General features: G+C 39.7%; 3 protein-coding genes across 10 annotated transcripts; 2 read left to right on the top strand and 1 right to left on the bottom strand.

Moving 5' to 3' along the window:
• Positions 1–127: 127 nt before the first annotated feature.
• Positions 128–12,804, bottom strand: eif2ak1 (eukaryotic translation initiation factor 2-alpha kinase 1). Of its 5 annotated transcripts, none has more exons than XM_040023228.1 (15): positions 12,032–12,804; positions 9,921–10,088; positions 9,660–9,796; positions 9,467–9,537; positions 9,278–9,380; positions 9,049–9,129; positions 8,863–8,956; positions 8,717–8,765; positions 5,071–5,452; positions 4,500–4,608; positions 4,236–4,342; positions 1,031–1,145; positions 861–940; positions 453–686; positions 128–290 (listed from the first exon to the last, which is right to left on the bottom strand). In XM_040023228.1, exons 1-15 carry the CDS (start codon positions 12,198–12,200, stop codon positions 165–167), a joined length of 2,025 nt encoding a protein of 674 aa, XP_039879162.1. In that variant the 5' UTR covers positions 12,201–12,804; the 3' UTR covers positions 128–164. The 5 variants fall into 5 exon arrangements, with proteins under 5 accessions (XP_039879162.1, XP_039879163.1, XP_039879164.1 ...); XM_040023229.1 differs by having other exon boundaries at positions 9,278–9,377; XM_040023230.1 differs by having other exon boundaries at positions 9,467–9,501.
• LOC120728383 (ankyrin repeat domain-containing protein 61-like) lies at positions 1,141–4,491 on the top strand. 2 transcript variants are annotated; one of them, XM_040023234.1, is made up of 6 exons: positions 1,141–2,155; positions 2,346–2,440; positions 2,615–2,786; positions 2,961–3,161; positions 3,504–3,788; positions 3,903–4,491. In XM_040023234.1, exons 1-6 carry the CDS (start codon positions 1,973–1,975, stop codon positions 4,107–4,109), a joined length of 1,143 nt encoding a protein of 380 aa, XP_039879168.1. In that variant the 5' UTR covers positions 1,141–1,972; the 3' UTR covers positions 4,110–4,491. The 2 variants fall into 2 exon arrangements, with proteins under 2 accessions (XP_039879168.1, XP_039879167.1); XM_040023233.1 differs by having other exon boundaries at positions 3,504–4,491.
• On the top strand, positions 11,742–18,377 carry pms2 (PMS1 homolog 2, mismatch repair system component). 3 transcript variants are annotated; one of them, XM_040023227.1, is made up of 16 exons: positions 11,742–11,876; positions 13,014–13,069; positions 13,170–13,309; positions 13,421–13,507; positions 13,593–13,695; positions 13,781–13,964; positions 14,547–14,714; positions 14,863–14,960; positions 15,049–15,148; positions 15,230–15,314; positions 15,398–15,550; positions 16,043–16,913; positions 16,998–17,165; positions 17,260–17,360; positions 17,458–17,627; positions 18,000–18,377. In XM_040023227.1, exons 2-16 carry the CDS (start codon positions 13,056–13,058, stop codon positions 18,141–18,143), a joined length of 2,586 nt encoding a protein of 861 aa, XP_039879161.1. In that variant the 5' UTR covers positions 11,742–11,876; positions 13,014–13,055; the 3' UTR covers positions 18,144–18,377. The 3 variants fall into 3 exon arrangements, with proteins under 3 accessions (XP_039879161.1, XP_039879159.1, XP_039879160.1); XM_040023225.1 differs by lacking the exon at positions 11,742–11,876 and adding an exon at positions 12,075–12,187; XM_040023226.1 differs by lacking the exon at positions 11,742–11,876 and adding an exon at positions 12,830–12,906.
• The last annotated feature ends 108 nt before the right edge of the window (positions 18,378–18,485 follow it).

Genomic DNA, 18,485 nt, shown 5'->3' with positions numbered 1-18,485 from the left:
TTTGCAGAAACTCTGCCGAATATATTAGAAATAATTTTTATTAAACTGCTGAATGAAGAAAAGTATTTGCAATCCAGATGCATGAGACACACTTAAATATTCAAACATACAAACACACTAATTTGCACTAAGCTAGCAACTTTTTTTTTTTTTCTTCAAAAGGCTCAGGTGTTTTCCAGCTCTGAGAAATTAACTGTGAGTTGTGAAGTCTGGAGCTGAGTGATCCGTCTCCTCAGCTGCATGATCTCTTCTTCCTGCTCTTCAACCCTCCTCTGCAAACCGTGGATCACCTGAGGGTGAGGAATATTCTTAAAACTGGATTGGAATTATTATGAAAACAAAAACCTCAACAACTTCAAACAGTAAGACATAATCCACTCTTTACATGAGTAACTTTTATTTACTTTGTTTCCTTAAATAAAGAAAGAAATAGTCTTTTAATTTCACCATACCTTGTCTTTACTGCAGAAGAGTTCACTCTGTAGAAGCTGGCTGGCTGTGGGACGAACACTGGGTTCTTTATCTGTGAGATTCATGATGTATTTTGTCAGAACTGGCCATCTGTGGCAGAACGAGTCAGGGATTTTCCCTTCCCTCAGGTCCCCAAGTGTCCGGACCCGCTCCATTTCGGTACCAAAAGGCTGGAATAGCTCGAGAGCCAGCACTCCGATGCTGTACATGTCAGACTGAGTGAGCAGCAAATGAAGATTCATGTTCAGCACAGTTGTTAAAAGACAACAGAAAAAAATAATTAATTCTAATAAAATGTTACCATTTCTAATCATAAATTGCTAAAACTTCAGAATGATTTTTACATGAAAAGAAAACATGAATTATTAATAAGTAAGGCGGTCCATTACCTTTGAATTATAATTGGAGCCCTTCAGTTGTTCTGGTGCAGCATACACAAATGTGCCAACACCTGAAGTATGGCTGCAATCTTGAAAACACCAGCAATGTCATTAAATAGCAAACGCTGCCATCTACTGGTGGTTCTGAAACATGCCGTGTTATGTGGGTAAATTCTTACCGCTGTAAGGAGAAGTGTTGCTTTTGAGTCCATCCGCTATGATGTCCCTGCAGGCCAAACCAAAGTCCCCAATCCGAACATGACAATCATGGCCGTGAAGAAAAATGTTCCTTGGCTGTGGGGAGAAAAAAAAAAAGGTTATAATTAAGTTCCATAATATGTCACTAAGGACACAGATTCTTTTATGTGAAATCTGCAATACAATAAAGACAAAAACTAAACATTCTTATGATTTGAGAGAATCTAACTTTACATAAAATGTGCAATATTTTTTCTTAAATTTTTTTCCACATAAAGGCTCTGATGGGAAAATACATTGAATAATAAATCCAGTCTGTCCCAGTGAACAAAAAGAATATATAAATAAGCAATTAAATGCAATAGAAAGCATATTTTTAATAATGGGACTATTTATACTGTATTTTGTTTTTTCCATTACTTTTCAATTGTATTCATTTTTTTATTTACGTTATTTGTAGTGACTTCACCTACATTTTCTCCCCATTTATTTCCCTGAACTTACTGATTTATGAGATTGCTAGACAACTGGGGCACTTGCTCAGTCTAGCTAAAGATAACTTAAAATGGAAAAATAAAAAGGAGAAAGTAAAAATATGAAAATAAAATCGAAGGTAACCAAACATGGTCAATTGTTTTTCAATTTCATCCCCCCACAGTCATCAAGATTTAACTTTAAGTACAGGTAAATAAAAGGTAACTATGTGATGCAAACACAGTTAGTTGCAGGAACGGATGCAGCAAGCCCCCAAAATTGGCCCCGAGTGCAGCAACAAGTTATCAGTTCAGACAGGAAGGCTGCACATCAAAGTTAGAAAAACACCAACCACAGAAAACAGAAGTAGCTTTCGACTTCCCTTCCGTAAAGTATCGCTTCCTGATGTCTTTCTATGAAAAACATCAGTGAATTTGCAGCACTTGACCATGCTGGAGGAGCACAAGGAGTGTTTGGATAAGAGAGGTAGCATTAGCAAAATTCACAGCAATGAATATTACACAGCAGTCATGGAAGAGGACTTGCAACGCATTGAAGACTTGATTGAGAAACATGGGAGCAATTTCCTCATTGAGCCACAAGGCAAAGTATATAAAGAAGCCTTCTGCAAGGTAAATGCAACAATGCTACCATCTTATAAAATACTGCAAGGATCTTTATATGCTTGCAAGCAAGTCTCACTTCACAGAAACAAAGAAAGAAAACAACTTTGATAGCAAATAAATGTCAACTGTTTATAGGCAAACAAGAAACTTAAATTTATGATTATTCCATTTCTTCTTCACTCGTTTTTCCCGGTAGGGCTTTGCTATTCTTCCCCTTCACCTGGCTGCCTCTTACAGAAAAATCCAAAGCATGCAGAGCCTTCTGTCTGCAGGAGCAGACACTGAATTGAGGTATGGATGTAAGCACTAAAACCTGACATCTAACTCAGGTAGAATCACCTAATACTTCCTGAAGCATTTGATCATCATACAATTATTTTATAGGGGGTTGAGAACAAGAAAAATAATGTACTTTCTGTTAAAAGTCTTCTGTTCTCCATGTCTTCACCTTTACCTCTGTCACAGAGATATGCTTGGTCGAACCCCGCTGCACTTGGTGATAATTGGTTGGCCAAGCATCCTGAATACGTCCCAAAAACCAGATTCCAAGTTCCAGACTAAAGTGATCGGTGTGTGTACAAAGGCAGAGGCCTGTTTGAGGCTCCTCTGTGACCATGGTGTAAACATCAATGCTAAGGTGAGTTTTCCATGTAGGCAAATAGATGTCTAGCTGCTTCTTACAATCTCCTAACTTTGATGTTCAACGTGCAAAAGGGCTACCAACAACGTCAAAGTCAGCATACTGTAATAAGTCTGTGGAAGTAAATTCTGCTTTAAGATAAATACTGGTTAAATTGTGGTTCATCTGTAGGTGGAGAGAAAAGGCCACCAGACAGCTCTTCACATATCAGTACGCTACAGAGCACTATCTGCTGTCCAAATACTGGCGCGCTATGGTGCTGATGTTAATGCTGTGGATGGCAGTGGGATGGCACCTCTGCATATGGCTGCTGGGATACTGCATAAGAATATTATTGCCAGTCTGCTCAGGCATGGCGCAAATGTTAACATGGTTTGTATTGTTTGAGAATTTGATATTCAGTATTATGTTTGTTTGTTGTTGTTGTTTTTTTATCAACTGTGCTTTATGGATAATAAGACATAGGAAAAGTTAATTATAACTGTCAACACCAACTTATCATTAATTAAATATTTACTTACAATCTTAATTACATACTCACTCAATTATATATGCTGTGGTTATAAAAAGCCCCTTCCCATCCAAAAGCATGGATCAAGTTTGTAAAGATGCACAATGGCAGCATGTGATTCAGTTTTTCTTTAACCTTTCTGCTCTCAACACTGTTGAAATATCTTGTGTCCTTCAACAAGTCTGTATTATTCTTTTTAATAGGGAGTGCAGCACACTGGGAACACCCCTCTACACCTCGCTGCTGTGGCAATGGCTACAAAGACCACTAAAACCCCAGAAGACGCCATTAGCAGCATCACTGAGCTGCTCGAACAAGGCGCGGAGCCCAATGCAGTGAACAACGCTGGCATGACACCTTTACACGAGGCATGTAGCATGGGAAACGAGGAGCTCGTAGACCTGCTGCTGAGCTACGGAGCTAGCATCTATAAGCTAAGCAAAGCAGGGGAGAACTGTCTGTACCTTTTCCTGAACAACATGCCTAATGTGAGAAATGTTTCTCTGCTAGTGAAGCTCCTCAGCCTGACCTCACCGCTTACTGTCTACAACCAAAAAGGCCACCTGCCCTTAACCTTGACAAAACCATGTTTCTTTAAACAGAGAGACTACCTCATGAACCTAACTCGACAGCCAAGGAGACTTCAGGATATTTGTAAGAGTGACATTTATCTAACACATGTCAGAGGCAAGAAAGAAGAAACGAGGAAAATCCTTCCTGACAAGCTGTACGAATTTATCTTCAACCATTGGGAGAATGTACACAACATCTCCTTTGTGACAGACAGTGAACAGGAATATGTAAAATAATAATTTCATATTACTCCAACCTGACACCAGTTCAAACTCCACCTGACTTTAAACGTTTGCATCAAACCGCTGACTAACCTTAAAATAACAGAGGTGTGGATGAAAGAAAGAAAAGAGAAATCATACCTTCAGGTCCCTGTGCATGATTCCATTGGAGTGAATGTACTCCACACCTTCAAGTATGTGTCTTAGCAGTCTGAGCGTGTGTTCAGTATCAACACAGGCATAAGGACCTGAAAACAGAAAATACATCTATTTATTCCCTTCCCCCAAAAAGATTTTCTATCTCAGAATACCCCTAAAAATATTATCTGCATATATTATAAGCAACATGAAGCTCTGGGCTGTAAGTAATCTGAAATAAACATGGATGTATAACTGAGCAATTACATCTTGAGATTTGTTCCTCTTTGGGCTTGGCGTTCCTCTCAGAGATCCAGTCTTTTAGGGAGCGCTCACATAGTTGCATCTGGATATAAAGCATCAGGTGGAAGTGCACCTGCAGATATGCCATAACAGAAAAATTACATCCTCTGCTTTTCTTTTTTTGCAATAAAGAAAAAGAAAAAACTCCTATTGCTCATTTCCACCTTCATGTCTATTATTTATTATAATTTATGGGCTTTACTAGCATTGCTTTGCAAGCCTATATAAAATTATCTTAAACTAGGTATACCCTTTCAGTTTATTCTCTGATTGGAATGCACTGTTCGAGAGCAGTGTGCTGGAGATGATCATATTACTGATATTCAATCTCACTGACATCCGTGTGAAAACTGTGAAAAATTATAAAAATAAAATAATTATAAATATTATAATTTAGATCAGTCTGAAGCCTGAACTTATGACTTCTACATACACTTACCTCAGTATCTGAAATTAGTTTAATTAGCTTTTTTAAATCCAAGAAAGTTTGGTGTTTTTTTTTTTTTTTGTTTTGTTTTTTTTTAAAATCACCTACCTCTTTAGAAGGCCTCGTTGGACGCTTCTCAGTCCACTGATGACACTCCTTGTCAATGCAGGAGTTGTTGTTTAGTTCCATGCTACTCCTACTGGACTCCTCATCCAAAACTGCTGAAGCGTCCCAACCCATGGCAGGACACTTGGAGGCCTTAATGGGACCTTGCTGTCCCAGAAAAACGCAAGGGACATAGTTCTCTGGGATGCGACGCATCGTCTTGGGACACACCACCTGTCCCTCCTGGGTGGGAACTAAGGCTTTTATAGGCTGCGTGTCTCTCTGAGGTACTTTGGCACTTGAAGCAGTCTCTGCGGGTGTTTGACTGTGGCTCTGAAAAACTATAGAGGAACTGCTGCTGTTCTTCTCCCCACTTTCATCAAGGCTGTAAATGAAAGAGTCGAGACAGACTTAGTGCAAGTTCACAAACTAATTACTAGTGCTGCCTGTACATGCCTCGAGATATCTAGTCATTCACTAGCAGAGATGGGCAGTAACGCGTTACTGTAATCCGATTACTTTTTTCGAGTAACGAGTAAAGTAAGGGATTACTATTGCAAAAACGGTAATTAGATTACCGTTACTTTCCCGTAGGAACGCTGCGTTACTGCGTTACTAAAACCGTGATTTTTTTTGCGAGAATGTCTCATGACAGTGACGTAAGCAAGTGCGACGTTCGTGACAACAGCTGTGTGCAGATCAACAGTGGATCATATATCGAGTACTGGAGAGAGTATGAGCGTGCAGCGTTTAAAGCGTGGAAGTACTGACCTTACTTTAAGTTTGATTCCATAAAAAGTGACAAAAACATTAGTGTCCGTTGTGCGTGGGAAGAAAACTTCTTTTTACAGCGAAAAAAAAACCCCTAAACTTCCAAGCAAGCTCCGAGTGCGCTACCACGTAATGGGAAATTCACAGAGAAACTGCCGTATCCTTCCACTGACCGCTGCGGCACACCTGCACCAGGGTAAACCTCCGCGTACCCTGCTCCTGCTTTACAGGTGAAAATAGAGCAAAAGGACCGCTAGTCTTTGACTTTATTTATTTTCTGCTGTGTTTTACTTGCATCTATTTGAAAGACTGAGTGTAAACACAAAAGAAAATAAGTTTATGTGCTGGAATGTGCAGAAAATAGGTTTAAATATTAAACAAATTTCTTCCAGTCAGTGAATGTTGCATATAATTACATTTTTGCTTGATGCATAAAGTTAAAAGATTAAAACTAATAAAACAAGTTTTAAAAAGGGACTTTTCCATTTGATTACATTTTGTATGATGGATTATGTAGAAAAAGTAGAATTGGGCTGAAAGATCTATCGCTTTATCACCTATTCAGGTTGTAAATCGTGTTTTTAAAAAGTAACTAAGTAACTAAGTAATTAATTACTTTTGAAAATAAGTAATCAGTAAAATAACGGGATTACTTTTTTGGGGAAGTAATCAGTAATTAGTTACTGATTACTTTTTTCAAGTAACTTGACCAACACTGTTCACTAGTCACACAGACTTTATGCCAAGACCTGCAATAAATAGCCCACCTTTAATGGTATTTCTACACATAATCAAGAATAATGTTACTTGTGCTCTGAATTGAAGTCAGCAATTCATCCAAAGTGTTCCACTTCAAGGTAATTTTACAAAAGCAGGAGAAAATTATTAGTTTTGTCAAAATTTTCCCAAATGCTTTTAAACACAACAAGTCAGAAACCTAGTACATAAAGAAATCAACATAGGGTTTCTAGGATAAACATACATAATGTGTGTGTTCCCAAGAAAACCATTTAGAAAAATCCAGATTTCTTTCAGAAAAAAAGAAAAAGAAAACAACATTATCAGACTCCTGAAAAACTGACCTTTTTATTGAGCCATAGCACAAACCATTGCTGTGCAATGATGTAACTCTGTAATACTCAAAGCTTGTAAAATCAAGTTAAATCTAAGGGTTATCTTCTAATTTACACAGTTAAAACTTCAGCAAGAGTTTTAGCTGTCACATGAGAAAGCATTATGCCAAAGACAAATAAAATCAGTTTAGACTTGAGAAAAGAATTGTTGATGCTTACCAATAAGGAGATGGCTATACAAAATTATCACAGCATTTTCAAGCGTCAAGAACTGGAGTGAAAAGCATCACCAAGAAATATAAGGAGAGTCACACAGTAAAGAACGAGCCTGGTAGAGGTAGAAAGTGAAAGATCTCAAAGACTGTGGAAAGAAAACTAGAGGGAGACGTGTCTAAAGACCCCAAAACAACTGCCAAGACACCAATGAATGACTTAGCCATGTCGGGAATGGTAGACTTCAAGAAGTAATCCAATAGAGCCATACACAGGAATGGACTGTGAGGTTGCAGCCCAAGAAAAACTTAGAGACACCTTCAAGTCAGACTGAAGTATGCTAAGGACAACCTCAGAGATGCTGATTATGTTTCAAGAAAGAAGGGAGAGGCACACATTATAAAGAACACAATCCCCACAGAGAGAGACACCATGGTGGGACAATTTCTCTGTTTAACAACACTTGTGAAATAATGAAAAAAATGACATTTTCCCAGGGAGTTTAATAATGTCGTTCATAATTTGTATAGCCTATACTTGTAAAACATTTACATAGGCCACAAATGGAGTTATTTACTCGCACACAAAACAATGCTACTGAACTGCCTCAAATATCTGGTTTGTAATCCAGTCTTTTCTTCTGTTACCTATGCTACTATGTAACACATTGGCAAGATGCCTACTTGGTAGCTACTTTAAGCACCTGAGTCAACTAAATCCAGATGGCAACGTTCCAACAAGAGGAGGAAAGTGTGACAGTAATATGGTTAACATTATGTTTGCTTCTCTCCCATATGCCTTTGTTCACACTACCGGTAACAAAATTTTAGTCAAGCAATATTCCCAATAAATCTGTTCTCATTTATACAGGTAGATTTTTCTGTTTCTGTTCACAGACAACATAAAAATGAAACAGTCAAACAAACTCGGCTCACTGAGATAAATTTAAACCAGAAGCCATGTTCCAAATCATGTGCCAATTTGCTGCTCATAACTAAAACCCTTAATATAACAGTAATGTGGTCTGAAAAAATAACTATTAATATAATCAGCTAAAGATTACATAAGTGCTGTTTTTTTGTTTTGTTAGGTTTTTTAAAAATTGTATAAAAACTGCACAGAGAGGACATTAGAAGCAAGAGGAAACCTTTCTGCTTATTTTAAATTGTTGTCTTTTTAGTAAACACTGACAAAAAGTTACTTTTGGCTAGTCCCTAAAGGGTTACAATGGGTAGCTCAGCATCTAATTTAGCACACCCGCCCATGGCATTTGTGTCTCCTCCTAGGATCAAAACCAGGAATCCTTTGTTGTTAGGAAAACGTTAAACCGTTATACTGTGGAAATATCGTGTCAACTGACCAGTCGGAACACATTAGGGATTCAGGAAGGGAGCAAACAAACAGCATTGCACACATAAGGTGAGAAGTAATGCTGTATCTGTGTACCATCTGAAGATTAACGCCTGCAAATCTATTCTAGCACACCCTCAAAACGAAAATTTGAGCCCATAAATGAGAATAATAGTAACACTGTAATTATCAACAACCTAATAAATCACAAAGCCAAAACGGATAATAATCACACTGCCTACCTGTCCTGTCGTCCAGCAGATTCTAGTGCAGGCAAGTTTGACTCAGGATCTGCAACAAAGACAGTTTACACACAAAGTCTCCATCAGCGGTCCCATCATGCATTTCTTCCAAGCAAACATGTGCAGGACAGAGTTGAAATACTCACATGCTGCAGGCTGGACATGTTCCATCCACGCGGTGTGATAGCCCACAACATTTACATGCTGCAAGCTGGACAACATTTTGACCTCCCTAAGGACCTACAGCAAGCAAAACAAGTTAAAGCGGGTACTTCATATCTCCGTATTTAAGTTACATAAGTGTTCTAATGAGCACAGCTCAGAAGGCTTACCTTCATACAGTCTTCCTTTGAAACTTTTTTGATGAGAATTTTCTTCATCGCATAATACTGTCCATCCAATTTGTTCATAACCTATCAACGATAACACAATGATTTAACTCAAATCCAGTTTTAGAACAGAATAGACCTTTCTTGTCATTGTACATGTACAATGAAATTGTGAGGAAAAATGAAAAGTTTAGAAGAGTTTCTTACAGAATGTCACAAAAATTATATATACCTTAAATACGTTTCCATATGATCCTTTCCCAAGTCTACAGATTTCTTCGAACTCACTGAGATACCGTGATGTCTGCGCTTGAAACAGTCCCTCCTTAGGTCTTCTTAAGGCACAAACAGGCTTCCTTAAAAATGTACTGAAATATGCTTTTGAACACATGTATCAGAAAAAAATCCAAATACAATTTACCTTAGAGAAGGATTGTGTGCGTTTGTTCCGAGGCCCTGCAAACCAAGACGAGGATAATCACAATGATCACTCTTTGACACAGCAGGCGGCAAAGAAGGTTTATCAAAGTACAGAATTTGCTCAAAAATGTTGATTAAAACTAACATACTGACTCCAAGCACGCAGTGTAGGTGCTGGCAACAGATCCACTTACCTGAGGGTAGAGTGAGGAGCTGGCAGCATTAAGCAGCTCAGTGAAGGCCCGGTTATGCTGGAGTCTGACGGTGCTGAATTCATCACTTATTGCCAGAGGTGAAAGGAGATTCATGGCAGCTAAACGCTGACCTATGACTGTGAGAGGAGCAATAAAATACTTAAACCTATGTGACACATGAACCAAATGCTAAACATGAACTGTATTTGGATTTCTCTTCTAACTAAATGTCAGTTCTTAGTATAGGATCTCGATGGCTACCTTTAAACAGCATGCGTGAGCGAGCTGGATTGCTCTCGTAAACAAAGCACAGGTGCTCGAGCAAAGACCCGAGGAGAAGGTGGTTGGGGATGGCTGAGGCAAACTCTTGGATTGACGGATAATGCCTACCAGCCATCAACACCTCAAAGTTATCATCTGTGTCTGAAGCTAAACATAGGACAAAAAGAAAGAAAAACACTGAAAATGAGATCAAATAAGCACTTGTGAAAGCAGCTGACTGTTCTGTAAAGTTCACAGAGTAGATTTCTGACACAGCTGTCTTACCTTCTTCAATAACTTTTGCTATAATTTCTACAATGTTTCTTTCTCCTATATCCATTCTTCTGTGTGAAAACCCTTTCGGTGCAATATTAAGGCCTCAGAGCTACACTAATGATTCAACTTCAAGAAAAAATTTGCTCATCTTGTTAATGCATAAGGGGGTGTGCACAACAGTAACGCTTATCTGCCATATCCAGTGGACACAGGCCCCCCTCCACCTATCGCACAAAATGACTGAGCTTAGGAGAAGATGTGCATGTAGGGGTCTTTGCATGGTCTCCGTCGTCACTCTCATTTTATAATATTGCAGAATTCGTACACAGGGAGGGCCTGACGTGTGAAGCAAACATTAACCAGGTGTATTTTAAATCCTGTTTATGTAAAGGAGGAAGGTCAGGCTAGACCTGCCTCTTTGTGACTCACTTTATTTGAAGGCTCTATGGAGTAAATTCACATGTAAAGACTATTATTTCTCTCTGTGACACTAAGAACTAAAGGGATAGGCCATGCATAAATAAGTATGGTTGCTTTAATTCAGTCATGCATTTCAGCCGCACATACCTCAAAACCCAAAACATAAATGAGACCTCAAACACACAAATATATACGAGTGTATTTCAAAGGGTTTGGAGCCTTTCTGGTGGGGGGACAAGCACCCCTAATTTTCATCACCAAATTCTCTAAATAGCAACACAAACCTTAGCTGATGTAGGCTAGAGTGCTAAAGATTATTAGCTGTCCATAAGTCTACTGCCATATCGCTTTATGCCAGCAAAGGAGCCAGTGTAGTTTATTTTATTCCCATTCTGCTCGAATTGGGCTTCATTATTTGTTTACAGCACAACAGCACTCCAGAGCAAGCCAGAAGGATGTTAGCTATCAACGGGCAGTGGAAGCCTATATTCAATTAGAATACTATCATAAAATGATGTAAATCCTGCTTTTATTGTTGTTGTTGTTGTTGTACATTCTGTTTCACTGTCACATTTACATTTTGGTGACAGCACAAAGCCTGAGGGAGGAGGATAGAGAGGGTGAGAAGGAGAGAGTGCAGGATGAAGACAGCAAAAGTAGAGGAAGCTTACATGCAATCAAAATCAGCAAAAGTTATAAAGCTAAGGTAGCTTCTTCTTTTGGCCACATTCACTGAAGTTTATTTCAAATCCTAAATCTAATACAATCACTGAGGTAAATGGTAGCATTTAACAGAATTAATTTCACTCTAAACATGCCTTAAACAGGACAGCTGCCACTATACTTAAGTATAAGTGGATCTGGCTGGGTACCAGCTATCCACAATAAAGGGAGTGTTTGTATTTTTTTTTAATGTCTGTACTAATTCATGCTACTTTGTTTGCTTCAAGTAAAAGGAAACTCAAACAATGGATACTACAATACGTCATCCAACTAATGAGATTGCTTTTTAAGTTAACATTTTAATGCATACCCAGCTCAAATGGGTTTTGCAAAGGTGAAAAGATTGAATATGCTTGCAAGCACCATATTCAATTAATACTTATTGGAGGGTACTGTGCACGATATCATGACTGGAGGCTGAGGCTGAAGACTAAAGCTGATCCTTAAAATTGTTCATGCAGTTAAAATAAACGGTCTCTCAGAGGATGGCTTGTCACACGGACTCTTAACTTCTTAGCTACGCCCCTGCTATATTACGTAAGTAAAAATGCAGGTGTGGACTTTCGACAACTCCAAAACTCACATTTCACTCAATCAATGTGGACAACCGTCACGGACGTTTGGTTGACACCGGTGTAAACAAAACCTTTGAGTTTAGCAGTTGTAAAACACAGCAACGAAAATCTGCTTACTGTCAAACTGGACTTCGTCGTCCTCTTCAGTCGCCAAGTTTAGCAGGCTAACGATACTGTCTGCCTCCTGCCTCCAGCTGGGTTTACGGTTATGCCGAAGCAAAAGGCCGCTGCTGCCAGAACATTCCTCCGACTGCACGAGTCCGTTGTCGGACGGTGAGCTGTACATTTTAGTACGGGAAATAACGATGACATGGCAAAATAAAACCCTTAATTCACCACGCTGCCCGATAAAAAATAAAAATAAAAAAGCTGTCCCATGTCTGCAATGAGATGAGTCAAACTCTACGTTAAATCCCAGTTTGTGAAAATGTACAACGGCAGAAAAGTCCGAAAAGCTGTATGAAAAATGCCATAAGGTTCACCATGTCAATGGACAGCCATGTTTTGCGTTCCCCAGCCTTACAGGGACCGTCTGACAATATGCGTATTAAGCCAAAAGGTTAACTTATTTATTCTATTTAATCTATGTTTTTGTAAAATAAAATTTAATTTTAAAAAAACTTAAAGTAAAATTAACATAAGCGCATTTGAAAAATATGAAACTAAAAAGTCAAGACACTGAGGTTGTCCCTGTAGTTAAAAAGTCGTCTTTTCGTTTTTAAAAACTGGATAATTGCACATTCGCCCTGACACGTCACGGAGTCGGTTTGGTGATGAAATAATACTAAGCTTTAGGCAACAGCTTTGAAAATACTTGCTCTAACAGTGCCATTTATTTTACTTTTTTTGCTACTATTGCATTTATTTTTGAGGCTGTGTTCTTACGCACTCATTATATTACTGTTTTGCTGCTTTTAATAGGAAGCTGCGCTGTTCTGCGCACACATGACGCTCGCGAACAATCTGCGCAGTTCGCGCGGGACTTGCTTTAGGTTTGTGTTTACAGTATGGTGTCGGGTAGTGGATGTACTGGCAAGCAGTGCCAATGATACTATTTGACAGAAGGGACGGCAGGGACTAACTATTCGGTGTTTTACAGAAAAAACAAATTTAAACTCTCAAGTCACTCCACTCTTCGAAGATGTCTGATGCATGGTAAGCTAGCGAGAGCATTTGTTCATATGGATATGTTTGTGTTTTTTAAACGTTTGTTACCTTGTACACTGGAATTCAACATTGCTTTTCTTTGCTGCAGCTCTGAACCTGCCGGGGCCATCAGAGCTATTGATAAGCACTCGGTGCATCAGATTTGCTCAGGACAGGTGGTGCTGACTTTGGCCACTGCTGTCAAAGAGCTGGTGGAGAATAGCATTGATGCAGGAGCCACCAACATTGGTAATTAAATATTTACCCAAAGTATTTTTCGATAGAGTCCCCTGTTTGCCTAATAATGCTGTTTTGCATTGTTGGATATAGTTTAATGTATCACATGTTTGCATGCTGCAGATGTCAAGCTGAAGGAGAGTGGAGCTGAACAAGTGGAGGTGGCAGACAATGGCAAAGGTGTTGAGGAGGCCAACTTTGAAGGACTGAGTAAGTGTCACCTTTGTATCTGTGTAATTAGAAAATATCTGCCTGTGCTTGTTTGTTAAGAAGAAATCATCTGTGTGTTCCACAGCACTGAAGCATCACACATCAAAGCTGAGGGATTTCTCTGACCTCATCCACGTGGAAACATTTGGCTTCAGAGGTGAAGCCCTGAGCTCTTTATGTGCTCTGAGGTAAAGTATTTCAAGTTCTGCGGTAATTTTAGATATAAAACTAAATTATTTGCCAGCTAAAATTTGCTCTTGCTCCTTATTGTAGTGACTTAAGTGTCATTACCTGCCACGAGTCCAGCCAGGTGGGCACAAAGTTGGTTTTTGACCACAAAGGCCACCTAGTGCAGAAGACCCCTCATCCTCGGCAACAGGGCACCACGGTCAGCCTGCAGCAGCTCTTTTCAACCCTGCCTGTTCGACACAAGGAGTTTCAACGCAATATTAAGAAGGTTGGGCATTCAGTCATCTCTTTCATTGCCTTTCTTCACTGAGTTTTCCAAAAGTGGGCTTCAGGTGCCCCCTCTGTGAATCGCCACCTTATCGCGGTGGAGGGGTTTGTGCGTTCCGGTGATCCCAGGAGTTATGTTGTCAGGGGCAGTTTGTCCCTGGTAGGGTCTCCCAAGGCAAATTGGTCCTGGGTGAGGAGCCAGACAAAGAGCGATTCTAACAACCCCTATGAAGTCCAAAAAAAAATCAAGGGTTAAAACTCAGGGTTACCAGGGTTCCACCCGTGAGCCAGTCCCAGTGCGGTGAGCGGTGATCAGGGACAAGGTCCTGGTGTGTTGATCCGTGGCTTTCAAAACTAGCTTGTGGTAGGTCACATCTCTCAGAGATGGGCTGGTTCGCCTCAACATACAACTCGGGCTCCAGAGCCAGTTTCCTGGGCTTTGTTCTACTCTGGAGTTGTCCTAGATGAGAGGCGGCGGCAGGAGTGGGTATTTTCTATGCCAAGTTTAACTTTAAAGTAACAAATTAGATCAACAATGTCAACAGACCTTAATAACGGCTATTATCTTGTTCTGTGTTTTTAGGAGTATGCCAAAATGATACATGTGCTGCAGTCCTACTGTATCATTTCTACAGGAGTGCGCATTACCTGCTCCAACCAAAATGGGCAGGGAAAGCGCAGCACAGTCCTCAGCACTACTGGCAGCCAAAGTATGAGAGACAACATTGGAGCCATATTTGGACCAAAGCAGGTTAATATGCTGTTGCTAATAACAACAAAGCCACTGGCCTGATACTTCATAAAAGAGGCTTGTCAAAAAGCGGTTCATGTGCTTGCTAAATGTTTTATTTCATATTTATTTTTTTTCTGTGATTATGTGCTGGCTGTACATCTTGCAGCTGCAGAGTCTTCTACCTTTCCAGCAAGTTTCTCCCACTGAAAATGTTATTGAAGAATATGGACTCAAGGGTGCAGATCTACCCAAACAGCTTTTCTCGTGAGTGTTTTATAGGAAGACCTTTTTGCACAATTCTTGTTATTATTTTCTTTTTTGTAATTATTATTATTTTGTTTGCTTTTGACAGGATCACAGGTTTTGTGTCTCAAGGTGACCACGGTGTTGGGAGAAGCACCACAGACAGGCAGTTCTTTTTCATTAACAGTCGGCCTTGTGACCCCCTGAAGGTAATTCCTGCTGAGTGGCTTTATGAGGAGGTGTCAGAATTCATCATTCCTGCCTGACCTCTGGTTATTCCCACCCTGCAGGTGACCAAACTCGTAAACGAAGTGTATCACATGTACAACAGACATCAGTATCCATTTGTTGCCTTGAACGTAGCTGTTGCTTCAGGTGAGAAAATGGGGATTAATCAAGCTGATGTAATTTATGGAACCCGTTTGATTTCCCTGAGTGCATGTGCGTTGTGTTTTCAGAGTGTGTGGATGTGAATGTAACCCCGGACAAGCGACAGATTTTCCTTCAGGAGGAGAAACTCCTGTTGGCTATTCTAAAGACCTCTCTCATCGCCATGTATGAGGGTGGAGTCAATAAGATCAGCCTGAACTATACACCTGCACCCAGCACCAGTAAGAATACACCTTTACATGTAGACCCTCATATCTTTACATTAATAATACGGTAAAATAGCAACACTGAGAGGTTTTAGGAATATTTGTCCTTGCGCTCACTGGTTAGTAATGTAAGGGAAGGAGGAAATAACGCCATGGTTATGAGTTAATTAAGTGTGGGAGCATGAGAGCTACATAGTATTTATCTTCTAATAATGCATGGCCACGTGTAGAATCTTTTTACAAAATCTGTTTACTTTATGGGAGAAGTCCATAAAGTATTACAAAGTATTATCAAATGAAGCATGGATTCATATATTATTTTCAGAAATGTCCTACCAAGACAATAATGTACAGTTACTTCATGGGATATCATAGGCATATGGACCCTGCCAGGTTTAATCAAATCAGCACTTTTTGTGTTCAGTATTTAATTATCCCTTTTCCAATGAATGGTATTTTTATTAGCTGTTCTTAAAAGTTTCATTTTGTTTCTGTGCTTCTTCATAGATGCAACATCAACATCTGAACCTTGCCGAACTGTCTTGTCTAACGAGAACAAGGCAGAACGTGAGGAGGACACCGAATCTGTTATTCTGAGCCCAAAGTCATCCCTGAATCTGGCTGGCCTAAAAGCTGCTTTTTCAAGTCATTACAGTTCCAGTTCTGGGAAGTCGAGTAAGGAAAAAGCTTCCAGCAGTGGCACAACACAGAAAACCCTGCAGTCTTTTTTTAAGGATCCTGTAAAAACTTCCTGCAACTCAAGTTTAAAATCTCCATTAAAATACACAAGACAGCTGGATAAATGCTCGTCGGCAGGGAAGTCGGTGCTAGATGGGTTTAGGTACCAAGTGATGTCCTGCGAGGACACTGATTCTCAAAAAGACAGTGCTGGGTCCAGTTGTAACACAGCTGAAGCAAAACCCGATATTCAGTGTTCTGACCTGGAGTCCAGTCCTCCAAAAGTGGACAGAACGAGTGTTAATAATGAAACTTTTAAAGAGACATCAGGCAACATTCACACTGTTCCCGAAGATCCAGAGTTAGAGACTGAAGCATGCACTCCTTATGAGGACTCTGCTGTCAGCCCAGAGGCCAAGAGGGCCAGGAAAGACTATCCACATTTCCCTTCAGAAGAAGAATCCAGCACTTTTTCAAATGCTGGTGAGAAACCTCCCTTGACAGTGGATGCTCCAGTCTGCCTGCAGAGGAGGACTGTGCATCTTCAGTTCTCTTTAGCAGAGCTTGCAAAGAAGATGAGGAGGTTACATGACCAGCAGAAACAACGGGCCGGGGAAGAGCTGCTGTACAGACGCTTCAGAGCCAAGATCAATCCAGGAGAAAACCAGAGTGCAGAAGAAGAGCTCAAGAAGGAGATCAGGTAGATTTTAGAGGTATGGACTTAACTGTCGGTGTGCAATTTTCAAACAAATAATTAAAAGAAAAATGTTTTTAATCCCTTCAGTAAAGAAATGTTTAAAGAAATGGAGATCATCGGTCAGTTTAACCTGGGCTTCATTATCACAAAACTCAAGTCGGACCTTTTCATGATTGACCAGCATGCCACAGATGAGAAGTACAACTTTGAGATGCTACAGCAGCACACCGTACTCCAAGGGCAGAAGCTCATTGTGTAAGAGTGTAAATCACTGAGTAAAACCGTGTTTGGAATGTTTCCAATGGCAATCCGAGTATGTTTTTATTTATTTATTTTTTTCCGTTTGCAGCCCACAAAAACTTCACCTCACTGCAGTCAGTGAGAACGTACTCATAGAGAACATCGAGATTTTCAGGAGCAATGGCTTTGAATTTCTGATTGATGAGGACGGTAATACAATTTGCACCAGGGGTTAAAAGTGATCTGATTATTTTGACAGTTACAAATATGAAGCTTATATTTGTTGTTTATTTTTTGGGGACTGCAGCTCAGGTGATGGAGAGAGTGAAGTTGGTCTCACTGCCCACCAGTAAAAACTGGACATTCGGTCCATCAGACATCGAAGAACTGATCTTCATGCTGAGCGACAGTCCAGGGGTTATGTGTCGACCATCCAGAGTCAGGCAGATGTTCGCCTCCAGAGCTTGTCGGAAATCTGTGAGTTTATATCACTGTGATGTTGTTTTTAAGTGCTCGCTCAAGTTTTGACTGGATAGTCATAGACTGCAGCATTGACTGTATATAAAGGATGGACGTGGCCACTTATTGGTTTCTAAAGTCCACTTTTGAAGTCTCGATTTCTAGATTGTTTTGCCCATCGTGATATTACGTTTTTTTGGACTCAGAAATGATATTCATCTTTGAGGAAGCTTGATTTGGAAAGCTATATACATAAACTATATGGTATGATACACCCTGTTAGTAATGCTGGTAATTTGTAGTTATCTAAGATCTTTTAAAAATGTCATTATAGGGAAATTGCATAACATTATTTTAAAAATGCTTTTTGATACATTTTCTGCTCATCAGGTGATGATCGGCACTGCTCTGAGTGTTAATGAGATGAAGAAGCTCGTGGTTCACATGGGGGAGATCGAGCATCCATGGAACTGTCCTCACGGCAGGCCAACCATGAGGCACCTCGCTAACCTGGACGTCATCTCACAATACTGAGTCTGCAAAGGAAGGAACTGTTGGAGTAACTGATTTAAGATAACTCAAATGTGTCCTGACTCCAGATTACTTCTGTCAAACCACTCTTACGGTTTATTGTAGAGTTAAATGGTTTGTTATTGATTTAATGTCATGTTTAGTTGTGTTTAGATTTTAAAAATGTATATTACATATTATATTTTTTTATTTTAATATACACTACACAGAACAATAAAAAAAGATACTGGAAAAATATATGTATTCTGTCTCTGTTACTTTAAATCATTTATTTACAGGTTTGCATTGTGTTCTGTTGACTGAATGGGTCTGCTACTGGAGTGAGGTCAACCTAGATTCACACCT

Source organism: Simochromis diagramma, unplaced genomic scaffold (genome assembly GCF_900408965.1).
Source record: "Simochromis diagramma unplaced genomic scaffold, fSimDia1.1 OVJJ01000208.1, whole genome shotgun sequence".
NCBI classification, from domain to species: domain Eukaryota; kingdom Metazoa; phylum Chordata; class Actinopteri; order Cichliformes; family Cichlidae; genus Simochromis; species Simochromis diagramma.
This window is presented reverse-complemented; position numbering and strand designations above follow the sequence as displayed.

Bases quoted from the DNA above. Each gene is read 5' to 3' on its own strand.
- LOC120728383 (XM_040023233.1), top strand. From the start codon at position 1,973: ATGCTGGAGGAGCACAAGGAGTGTTTGGATAAGAGAGGTAGCATTAGC. The intron at 2,441-2,614 runs GTATGGATGTAA...CCTCTGTCACAG, and splicing joins GGAGCAGACACTGAATTGAG to AGATATGCTTGGTCGAACCC. The intron at 3,162-3,503 runs GTTTGTATTGTT...TCTTTTTAATAG, and splicing joins ATGGCGCAAATGTTAACATG to GGAGTGCAGCACACTGGGAA.
- eif2ak1 (XM_040023228.1), bottom strand. From the start codon at position 12,200: ATGTACAGCTCACCGTCCGACAACGGACTCGTGCAGTCGGAGGAATGT. The intron at 10,089-12,031 runs GTAAGCAGATTT...TCCTATGTTTAG, and splicing joins CGACGAAGTCCAGTTTGACA to CTTCAGACACAGATGATAAC. The intron at 4,343-4,499 runs GTAATTGCTCAG...TTCTGTTTTCAG, and splicing joins AGAGGAACAAATCTCAAGAT to GTCCTTATGCCTGTGTTGAT.
- pms2 (XM_040023227.1), top strand. The intron at 13,965-14,546 runs GTTGGGCATTCA...CTGTGTTTTTAG, and splicing joins TTCAACGCAATATTAAGAAG to GAGTATGCCAAAATGATACA. The intron at 14,715-14,862 runs GTTAATATGCTG...TACATCTTGCAG, and splicing joins CCATATTTGGACCAAAGCAG to CTGCAGAGTCTTCTACCTTT.